The sequence below is a fragment of the Sceloporus occidentalis genome, unplaced genomic scaffold, assembly GCF_023333645.1.
Source record: "Sceloporus occidentalis isolate IW3139 unplaced genomic scaffold, rSceOcc1.0.p SCAF_296, whole genome shotgun sequence".
NCBI lineage: Eukaryota > Metazoa > Chordata > Lepidosauria > Squamata > Phrynosomatidae > Sceloporus > Sceloporus occidentalis.
This window is the reverse complement of record NW_028317276.1, coordinates 406,916-419,123: the sequence shown is the minus strand read 5'-3', so window position 1 is coordinate 419,123 and position 12,208 is coordinate 406,916. Positions and strand designations below refer to the sequence as shown.

The following is a 12,208-nucleotide window of genomic DNA, read 5'->3' as shown; positions in this document are numbered from 1 at the left end:
AGAATAACAAGAAGTTTCAGACAATTGATGCTAAATTCTTTGCCAAACAAAAAATACATTAAAGAAAGTAGGAAAAAAAAATATATATATATAAAAAAACAAGTCTACTTACCGTATTTGCTCGATTATAAGACAAGGTTTTTTTCAGAGCAAATGCTCTGAAAAATACCCCTCATCTTATAATCGGGGTCGTCTTATAATCGGACCTCAAATAGGTCTGACTATGAGACAACTAAGATCCAGATCCCCCGCAGCTGCAGGGGACCTGGATCCTCCTGTCTCCCCCCCCACACACTTACCGGTACTTCTGAGTCCCCGGTGTGTAGCTGGGGCAGCGTGTAGATGACAACTTCCGCTGCAGCAGGAAGGAGGCGTGGCTAGCAGCGGGTGTTGACTGCGTCCATCGCGCAGACCTTCCCCGGCTGTCAGAGAGCAGAGTGCCGCACCGGTGCGGGGAACTCTGATCTCTGACAGTCGGGGAAGGTCTGCGCGATGGACGCAGACAACCCCCGCTGCTAGCCACGCCTCCTTCCGGCTGCAGCGTAAGTGCGTGGGATCTACACGCTGCCCCGGCTACATGACAGGGAAGTCAGAAGCACCGGTAAGTTTGGGGGGAGCAGGGGAGTGTTAAATGGGGGGCATAAGGCATTTCTGAAGGCAGAGTGCTCTAAGAAATGCCTTTTTAACCCTCTATACGCCACTCTGCCTCCTGAATGCCTTAAACCTCCCTATATGCCACTCTTCCCCATAATATCCCTTTTAACCCTCTAAATGCCAGAGTGGCATATAGGGGTATAAGGCATTTCTGAAGGCAGAGTGGCACATAGGGGGTCAAAAGGCATAACATGGGACACAGTGGCATATAGGGTTAAAAGGCATATCATGGGGCACAGTGGCATTTAGAGGGTTAAAAGGCATACCATGGGGCACAGTGGCATATAGGGGGTATAAGGCATTTCTGGGACAGATGTGCATAACTGGGGGGCAGGTTGGAAAATAGATGGAAATAAAACCAAAATATTTTTCTCAATCATAGCTTTTATTAAAAAAAAATAGTTTAGATGAATTAACATTTACTGGTAAAACTTTTTTCCTATAGCATCGTCTTATATCCAGGCTTTTTCTTTTTTTTCCTAAATTAATGTTCAGATTTGGGGGATCGTCTTATAATCAGGGTCGTCTTATAATCGAGCAAATACGGTATATATTCTTTTAATATATAAAGTAATTTTTGTAACAGACGTGAACTGCAAATCTTTTGCATTTTTTAAAGATATTTTTATTATTGCATTCTTTAAAAATGCAATGCAGAGTATTATGTAAAGGGATATATCGAGAACCCATCTAAGTTCCCTCTCCTAATTACTAAACATGTTGTATGGCAAGTTATTAAAATGTAAAAAAGTAACAGTATAAGCAGCCAATCAGGAAGAATAGCACAAGCGCATGCTGAAATATGAGTTCTAAGCACAAAAGACTTGTGTTAGCAGAAAAAATTTGGAAAAAAATAACAACAATATTCACTGTTTTTGCACTGTTGAATGTATTTTTTTGGTGATACGCAACCTTTTATTATAGAGTATGCCTGAATAATTATCAAAGATCTGATACAAACAAAAAGAGCACCTAGAATAAGTTGTTTGCCCCAGCATCGGAATGTGGATTTTATTATCTCTGCTCGATAAACTGTATTACGAGAAAGGCTTAATGTCATTACAGCCTTTCCCAGCACAGTCATGGAACATCCATCATATCTCCGGCATAATGACATCGTACGCAGGATTGGGTTTTTACAACAAACACAGAGAATACCGCGTTCAGAACTCTATTTTGTAAAGATATTGAGCCGGGAGAAGGAATGAAAAGACTGCATGACAAGTGCATCAGGTGTTTGTATTTGGAGAATAAACAATTGTATTTATGAAAAAAATCTTATTCTTTCTTCTTTATTAATTCGCCAACAATCTGGAATCAGATAAATGATCTGAAGCTGAAAGCACAATTTCTCCTATTTTTGGCCATTCACCAGTGTAAAACACAATACAGAGGTGATATATGGACAATGCAAGTGCAGATTTACTACATGCCTGCCTTTTCAAGTCTTTATATCATATTTTAAGAGATCTCCCCCCAGCAAAACAGAATAAAAGAAACTCAGCATGCACTGTCAAGACATAACACCTTTCTGCCGTTTGGTGTTAGTGGCCTGGTTTTTGACTATGCAGGAAGTCCATATTTCATTAGTCTTTGGTTTTCTTTGGTTTCAGTTGTTTGGGTTTTGACTGCGCAGGTAAGACGATACTTCTTGGGTCCTTTCACCAGACGCCACATCCGTCAAAGTCACATCGACATCTGTAGAGGGTCTTCATGCCTTCTGCTATTCCAGCACCTTCACTTGGGATGATCCACAAATCGGCCCACTTTCCATTATTATTATTATCTGTAGTCATTCTTCCAAATCAACCTTAACATTCTGGCCTGATTCTGACGAGGTACGGAAACTCCTTATTGTCTTCTACTTAGTCTTCCTCCCTAGGAAAATGAGGCAGACCCTCCAGGCTTTATTTAAATTTCTTAGCTAACTTTCATGTTGACATCAAGTCTCAAAAGAACATCCCAGGACATCTACCCGTAGACCGAAAACAATCACTCTATATCTCACTTAATAATCAGGGTGACGCTCTTGGTTACTCCGGTTCCTTAACTTTTGCCCATCTGAAGTAAAATAACCACCAAAGTGACCACCGTCTTGCTCAGCGAGGCAACAACAGCAATCTGCACACATCGTGAGCTTTGAAATATTGATTCTGATACAAAATGTGCAAATTATTTATTACAATAAAGGATTTACAAACAAGAGGAGAAAAGCACAGAAATCAATAAACATTAAAACAATATGAGGTGGTGGGCAGATGTGACACAATGAAGTTACTCGCATTAAATGCATTAATAATAAAGCAAGTTGCTGGTTTTCGGCTGATGGTCTTTCCGCATCAGCACATTGTACCGTGAAGGAGGAATAAAAATTCACGTTTTTTAAAAAGAGAAAGCGCAGAGGAGGCATTTCTTTACTGGAAAAATCCAACACACCGGAGTTCTGCAGCCAAACCCTGGACGTGATCCATGTACTTTACCCCACCGAGTGCTATCCGAAAACTCCATCCCTTCACTGGCCCACAACTTCTAAACATTGCACTAACTGTGTTTCACTGCAATGATTCGTTTCAGTAACATTAAAAACCTTCATTCTGAAAGACTACATCCAAGGGCAAAATAGCAAACACCTTTATTGAAATACAAAATTTCAACTTGCAAAATGCAAAATATAAAATATAACCACATTAAAAACAGTTATTAAAACAGGTTTTACAAAAATACTTCAGAATGTTTTAATTTTAACAATTTGTCAAAGAACGTAACAACAAGAGTGCATTCAGGAAAACGGGAATCGTTTTTCTGTGCCCAAAGATACCTATCAGGGCAGAAAGCACTTTAGTGAACTCTTTGGCCAACTCCGTCCATTATAATCCATACAGACAACAGGTATACTAAAAAATATAAAAATCACATTCAAACAGCTGCACGCGACGCCAACAAACAACTGAAACCAGCAAAAACCACATGCTTTCATTTAAATAAAGCATTCCAATTTACCTATCTTGGTCCTGCTCCATAACTCTTATAAATGCCCAGATCTGCCTAATCGTGCCCTTTCCCTCGGAAGCATAAGGGGTGGATTAACAGTTTTACTCAGAAGCACTCTGCAGAGTAAGTTGTCAATTAGGTAAGGAACTGTTAAAACTTAGCTAAAGAAATAAATATATGTTCCTTTACAACTCCTTCCCTCTCCCTTTCAAATATCTATAATTGGAGATCATCAGACAAACAAGTAACTTACCAGCAGGAAAATAAAGTATAATACAGGCTTCTGGGTGAGAAGGAAATAAAAGGTTTGACTACTCTTTGTAAAAAAAAAAAAAGTTTTTTCAATGTACAAAAGAGGATGAAAAATCAGAGGGGGGTTAATTGGCACGTACGCTAGCTGTGCCATCAAATAATGAGTTTTGAAAAATTAAATCTCAACTAAGCTAGCACATCACATAGAATGATATGCAATTTAGGGCTTTTTTTTGAAGGTTATATTTGAATCGCTGTGCAACCTATATTGTTATCAATAGTCTGTCTACCATATAACAAAAGCAAAAATATGTTAAAAAATTATTAAAACAAAAAGAAGTTTATAAATTTACTTGAAATGCAATATGCTCAAAAAGACTTGGCACTCGATGGAGCCAAAGTCATGTCTTTTAAATTACAGAAAATGCCAGAAACATGTTACTTTTATCTCCTCTGTGATGGATTTTGCGTAATGTTTTCTGAAAAAAAAATGTAGGCCTTGCAGATTGTTGTATAATTCACTGCAGTCTAGTATTAGCATGTGGTACTGAGGCAACCCATTGAAGAGTTAAAAGATTGCACAACTTTAAATGTACAAATACGCCAGAAGTCTTCCAATTTTGCTAACGTCTGCACTAACGCTGTTTAACATCAAACTTACTGGAATATTGAAAACGGCAAACCACAGGAATTATTTATCAAAAAATAAGAGCGCACATTAAAGGTGGTATCAGGGTGATATCTCTACCAATTACATCTCCTTCGTTTAGTGATTATCTCTGCGGTCTTTGCATACTTTAGAAGTGAAGGCCAACAGGACAGGCACTCATGTAAAGTTCAACATCATCAGCAACTTATTGCATTTGCAACCATTCATCCTTTTCAGGCACATCTTTGGTTTTTAGTGATTGTACACAAAAAAACACAATTCCAACAAAGTAAAAGGGTTAATCCCTTAACATCCAAAGTGCTGCTGCCCATGTACTCTAATACTCAAGTCAAAGCTCCCACCGTGTGCTGCCTGCTGTAATATGCTATATACAAAGCATTGTTACACGCAGTCATCATACAAGGGTGGCCCCCTTTAGGATGTCACCAACTGGTCACACTGCTAACACTCTCCATGGGAATGTCACAGTGATATTCCACAGTTTCAACCTCGGTGACTTCTGTCGTCTCCTGCTCGCTGGAGACGATTACCATGCCATCCTCCTCCATCATCATTAAAGTGCTCCAATTTACATGTTGCACTGCTAAGCTCTCAAGTCTGACCCGATAACCCTCAGCCTCTTGTTCCTTGTCCATAAGCTGCTGCCGGTACTCTTGGGCTCTGCAGTTGGCTTCATGAAGCTTCTGCTGCAGTGCCTTTATGGCTTGGTCACCATTGCTGTCCTATAGGGTGGGATAAACGGAGATACAGCCAGACTGTAGGGTAAGAGCCCTTGGCCACTGCAGTGTGGTATTAGAGGACACAAATGGCCAATGCTACAAAAATATTGCATGTGAAGCAGGTCTCCCTGATGACGTGGTCAGATTTCCAACAACTAACCTTCACACTATTCTTCACCACTACAACTAAACTCCATGACACACCTGTAAGCAACAAAAATATTAAGGCTGCTTTTGACAGACCCATTACATAGCATTACTACCTTAGAAATAAACAAAAGTCTTCTAATGTTAACTGAAATCGCTGCAGAGTAACCCCAGGCTGTACAGGCAGAAAATGATTCCTATTAAGTAACAGACTTGTGCATTCTGATTGGTGAATATTTTAATTTTGTTAAATTTGCTCATTTGTATGAAAGTCTGAAAACAAAGATGGGGTGCAACAAAACAAAGACAAATGTGTAAGCTCTACATTTTGGGTTGAATTTTTTTTTTCTCTCTCATACTCTCACTAACTTTCTATCCTCTCTGACAACCGCTTCCAAGTCTCAGTCTTCTTTGCTGTAGGCCCACTTCTCCAATGCTTCACGTCTTCTCCAATGCTCTTCTTCTACTACTTCTCCACTGATCTATCTCCATTATCCTGGCCTCGTCCCAGTGCTTCTGCAACATTCCTCTGATTGAAGGATTGGGGAAGAAGTTGTCCCCAATGTGAGCACAAAGGCTCCGTCCTGTTGCAAAAGTAGTCGGTAGAGGCGAGGACAATGCAGACAGAACAGTGGAGAAGAAGAGACGAAAATGCAGGAGATGCGGTTGTCAGGTAGGTGGGAGACATTGAGAGCGTGAGAGAGAGCGTGAGTGACAATGAATTCCATTTCCGAATGGAAAAAAAACCCTCTGAATTTCATCCAAACGAACGGGAAGGAAACATTTGTCTGCAAAAATTTGTCAAGAAAGGAAAATAAAAATTCATCCGTGTGCACAAGTCTGTAAAGTATGAGTTTGCCAGCTTGCTTGTCCCTCAAAGAAACTCTCAATATACATGAAAGAAACTCTTAGTGCTCAGAGCTGAATACTGATACTCATCTAAACACTTGTTGCTGGGCACCGTGTGGAAACGTATTATAAAATCCGAAGCAAGCAGAGTGTAGATTTGTGGATGACACCATAGCGTAGGTAAGCAATATGTGTAAGCAGTAAATGTTACTGTGTTATTGACCCCTGCCTCCATGTTATTCAGTGCCCCCACCCCTGCTTAGTATTACACTGCCTGAGCAGTCTCTTTACCTGAGGCTCTGCTGTTACGTCACTAATGGACTCAAGACGATGCTTTTTGGCAGGAGGTATCTGTTCACCAGCCACAGTTTCTTCTAAGACATGATCCTCGGGCACGGCTATAACTACAAGAGGAAGCAAACAAATCAGAGTGAAACCTGAAGCAAATTAAAAAAAAAAACTTTACAGAACAGATTTTTCAGATTTCCGTAAATCTTTCCGTAAATTAGTTTACTTTTATATATACGTTCACTTTATTTCCATTTCAAAGCAAGAATATTGGTTTTCTTTGGACGCAGCACAAGGAATGATCTTTACAAATGAATTAAAGTTATTGGTACATTTAGTTTTTTTTTCTGTTCATTAGCAAATCCTCAAATCACCATTAAACAACTCAAATGAACTGTGGACAAACAACACAGAAAATCGAGGACTTTCAGAGTAGGAGAGCCATATGACCCCATACCTTGGTGCCCATTCTGAATGGTCATCAACAGTGGATGGTTGATGTGGCTGGTGGTAAGACCTCCTTGGAGGCCGTCTACTGGAATGGCATCTGCTATGATTGTTATAACTCTTTCAACTCCATTCTCCACATGTTCCTGGATGGACGCCGAAGCTGAAGCAGCCAGACTATCCTGATCGGCACGATCTGAAAGAATACTGAATGTTACACAAGGCTTTTGAATGCACATCATTACAATTTGTCTACATTGTTGGAAGCCATCTCACTGTTGCAGCGATCACAGTTCTACATTATGCATCGTTCACAGTTACTACTCGGCACTGGCTAAACAGTCATAAGAGTTCATCAGCAGGCATTTACAACCTTCACATCCACTAGTTGCCCCATGTTGGTATCAGCTCATTCACTATGCGGTCCCACCGGTCAACATACACTGACTCGCCATCTTATTCCGATACACACTGATCTCCGTTTTTGTCAGCACAGTCATCATAAAGCCCTGAGATTCTCGCACTCTCCCGTACACATTGTGCATTATCTCTGGAAGCAATGTAACATCCTCATACATTAGTTATGCACATAGGCTAAGTTAATACAGGATGTGAAAAAAAGAGGACCATCCCAGCTGCATCTTACGACTTCATAATCCTAAATATCATAAGGCAAATCTAAAATGTCCAGTCCATCTCGTAATTATATAGAAATTCTGTTCTTAAACTATTGATATTATTGAAAGCTAAAATAATTAAAGGGTAAAGGCAGCTGCCTTTTAACTTCATTAACATTACAGGAGGAAGGGAAATAGAGAGAATGAGGGGATGCGGATATCGGCTGCATGCAAAATAATGCTGCGGTGATAAAAAGTCTAGAGTGGCGATGTGGGTTGAGTATAATTAGCTCACTTCCATTTTCCTGCATGTCATCGCACTGTGCTTAACGCTCTATAATTAGAACACGATGGGTATTCTAAAATGCATGTACCTTATTTTTATCAAGACCACCCGCTCCTAATTGAACTTTTCACTTCTTCACTATGGGCAGAAGTGACATTGTACAGCCCTTCTAGGCAATGGATTGCATTAAAGCAAGAAAAGCCAGAATCCATGTTAAACCACACACTTTCAGTTACTAGTTATTCAGTAAACACGTCCATCATAAAAATAGAGAAATTAAGGCTTCCGCTCCAACAGAGAAAGTTAATCTGCGCTACTCACATGGGGCATTGTTAGAGGCCGAGACAGGAGAGGCGGCTTCTGCTATTGCTGCAAACGTGGCAAGGACTGAATCTGAGTTTGTGAAATGCGTATCAAGACCACTGCTGATTCCTAGAGAATGAAACAGGTGGATACAAACATTATGGTTCCAAACGAAGATAAAATACACATTAACTAACTCAAGTGTATAAGGGACTAATTAGATATTTGCATACTCATTCAGCCTTGTATCTATGAATATTCTTAACTATTCTACAGTTTCATGGCATCTAACCATCAGTTGTGGTTGATGACACTGCAAAGAATAAAGCTACAAAGACTGAAAAGGTAGGGGGGGGTTGGAGATATTTCCCCTCTATTCTCTCTCTATCTCATCGGCTCTGTACAGCAACAAAAAGCACTAGATGGGTCCCTTTATCACAAGATGATAAAGGGACCCATCTAGTGCTTCTCCAGAGAACTGCAGGAGGAAAAGTCTAGAGAAAGCCTAGGTCAGTGTATAAAGCCAGACAAATGTCTACGGTGCCATGCCTTCAAATCCATGAGCTGGAAAACGAGGTTTCTTTCTCCTGTTTTCCCTTCCTTTGCTGCTTCTACTGAAGCAGGCAGCGTACTTAATTACACAGCTTTCACGGGCACTGTGGCGCATGTCAACTCAACTCACACACTCGTTTGCTAATCGCACACATGCACCGATCTGCATATGGTAATACACAATGAAGTTAGGGGCTGTCGTGTCTCAGCAGTGCCCATGACAGCGTGTTCGCATGGCACGGTTCACAGCCCATTATAGTCAGTGGATGATTTCAGAAGTTGTACCTGCTGATGTTTCCACACGTGGTGCAGTCACAAAGTCAGATACACTCGTCAGATCGCTAGATGCCAAAACATATTCGGGTGATGACACAGAGGCTGCGTTTAAGTCGAATGACTCTCCTTGGATATCGCCCTGCATTGCTTCCTAGTGAGGAAAAGGAAAAAAGGCAACTGTGATATATTTGCAGTGTAAATCTAGATGCCATTTTACTTTTTAATGTCATTTCCGCCCCCGAATTAGCTGTTGGATAAACCTTGAAAAATTACAAAGCTCCCCCGAAAAGGGGGATAAAAAGGAGACAGAACATATATTAAATGTCTCCTGCAGTTCATATTATAGGAACCACAGAATCGGACACAAACACATACAGAAAGAGAACATTATTATGGCTACATATTAGCACGGCTGATAGATCCAACTAGTTAGAGAGTCATCCGGGTATATGGGGTAGGTTCCCAGAAGTGTCACAAGTTGGGAACAGTTGATTTGGGATGCACGGTTCACTGTGCTATTAGACCTCCATATGTGGTCCCCCCAAATGTATCTGCCCCTTTCCCCATCCACCAGCAGATACATTCGGTCAAATGAATTTTCCATCACCTGTGCTGAATCTGCATGCAGAGAACGGTCTAGAACCCAGTGCGCTTGTGTAAAGTATTCCTACTGATTTTAACTGAAGCACTTTCCTGCCACCGACTGCCTAGGCTGTCTATTAGTGACCGGAACATACTCCCATACTTAGGCAGCCAATCAGATGCAAGAGATTTCAGATCATAGAGAAACAAGGATGATTCTGCAGCACAGCTATAATTTCTAAGAGTTATATATATATATATATATATACATATATTTTATTTTTTGAAGAATGAATATTAAACTACTTACTGAGGGTTAGGGTTCCTCAGAGTAATTTACTATTATGTATTCTTTTATAGTAAGGGTGTCAAAGACATTAAACTATCCCCTTTAACAAAAGAAGGCCAAATTAGTTATATTCTATTTAATTGAAATACCTGTATAATAATCATCAGCTCGTGGTTATTTTTATCAAGGGCGATATCGAAGGCGCTTTTATCAAATTTGCTGAGTGCATTGACGTCAGAGCCTCCTTTTATTAAAAGGTTTGCCACGTCCATGTGATTATTTTCTGCTGCCCAGTGCAAAGCCGTCATCTTAAGCATATCTCTGGCGTTCACATTTGCACCATTCTGTTTTAAAATAAAGATTAAAAAAATATGATTTCAAAAGCTGATGTGCTAAAATGTCAAAAGCTACATTAGGGTTACAAAAAATAAAGTCCACCAAGTTAAACATTTCTACGATATCCGTAATTGCATTAATGTAGGAGAAGGCAAACAAACCTTCCTCCTTTGGCACAAGCCACTTTTCACCAAAATGAGGAAATAAATCTTGGAATTATACCTGGTCAATCAAATTTTAACTTGAAATGTGTACCCGGTATACCCTTCCTTGGTGAAAAAAGGAAATTCATTTCATTCTTAAAAACCTTCAACTGCTTCATTGGTAGCCCACGCAAGAGTTTTAAGGGCATTACTGTAGAAGATGCCCTTCTCTATCTCCACTTTCCTTCCTACAGTAAAGATATCTCCCCTCAACAACAATTTACCTGAACAAGCAGGTCCACAATATTCAGATGCCCGACTGTGGCTGCCATATGCAGAGGCGTCTTGTCTACCTTGGTCCTGGCATCTAGGCTGATACCTGCTTCCAGAAGCACTTTCACTGTGGCATAGTGACCATTCTGAGCAGCCATATGAAGCGGAGATGTTCCGAGCTAGAGATAAAGACACCAGCAGTTAGAAGGAAACAATTCCCAATATACATTTCAAGTCCTCAGTGTTGGTCTCATAATCGAGGATCATAATCACAGGTTATAGATGTATATGCTGGTGAGGTGACTGTTCCTATGGGCCTAACAGCAGCTCCTGGTGATAAAAACAGTTTCTGGATATGGAGAACCCGCCGCGCACATGCATGGCTTCTGCATATACAGTCTATCGCAATTTAAAAAACACTCCCATCCTTATTACAAGTACCTCTACAGATGCCAAACCAGGGGTTGCTGGAATTCAGTCTCTATAAACCTTTCTAAAGGTCTATCACCAATCCAATTCCCTCTTTAAAAGGGACCTCAAAGGTCTTTTTATGGGGCACGAAATCCTGTATAAATTGGCCCATAAACTACTGTGAGCTTTAGGTCCGTGTTATAGATTAACACACATGATTCTGCAAATATGTCTACTTACCTGTAAAGTTTGTGGCACATCCAAACCCCGCACCCATGTACCAAGCGTTCACGCTTTTGTACATATAAAGCATAATTTACACATGTCAAGCTGGTCTACACAGTGAATGTGTACCTTCTAAAGCGTTCCCCCTACGTACCCAGTCAGTAGTAAAAGGAGCCCTCTTGTGAATTAATAGCCTAACTTCTTCATCCTCTCCATTGCGGGCAGCTTCTAGCAGTCTCTTCCCAAGGTCCAGCTCCATCTGCCTGCGCAGAAAACATTATGATTAATAAGGAACGTTCCAGACGATAACCCTACTGCTAAAAGCGGTTACTAAATAAACTGCGTTTATTACATAAAATCTACACGTGATTAATACAACCTTAATAAATGACTCATTTCTTCTTACAATGCTTTTCAGGTGCTAAACACGGAGCAGAAGGAACTTTGCGTCGGTTTCCATGGAGATTGCTCCACATTTAGTGTTTTGTTGGGATATATGACGTGTAGCGGTGTGATGATGGCACAGTGTGGATAATGTATAAAATGGACACCAGTTCAAGCAGTTTTATTGCCCCCAATTATTCCAGTCAGGGGGAGGCTAGATACCTCAAATTATTCCAGTGAAATTGGGGCTAAATACCCCAAATTATTCCAGTCAGGGTGAGGCTAGTTACCCCAATTATTCCAGTCAGGGTGAGGCTAGATACCCCCAATTAGTCCAGTGAAAATGGGGCTAGATATCCCCAATTATTCCAGTAAGGGTGAGGCTAGTTACCCCAAATTATTCAAGTCAGGGTGAGGCTAGTTACCCCAATTATTCCAGTCAGGGTGAGGCTAGATACCTCCAATTATTCCAGTGAAAATGGGACTAGATATCCCCAATTATTGCAGTCAGGGT

At 40.5% G+C, this 12,208-nt stretch overlaps 1 protein-coding gene across 1 annotated transcript; it reads right to left on the bottom strand.

The window, feature by feature from the left end:
* Nucleotides 1-4,989: 4,989 nt before the first annotated feature.
* Nucleotides 4,990-11,569, bottom strand: LOC149275190 (GA-binding protein subunit beta-2-like). Its single transcript, XM_089504916.1, has 7 exons — nucleotides 11,465-11,569; nucleotides 10,686-10,853; nucleotides 10,072-10,266; nucleotides 9,106-9,202; nucleotides 7,028-7,213; nucleotides 6,574-6,686; nucleotides 4,990-5,289 (listed from the first exon to the last, which is right to left on the bottom strand). Exons 1-7 carry the CDS (start codon nucleotides 11,567-11,569, stop codon nucleotides 4,990-4,992), a joined length of 1,164 nt encoding a protein of 387 aa, XP_089361042.1.
* Between the last annotated feature and the right edge of the window lie 639 nt (nucleotides 11,570-12,208).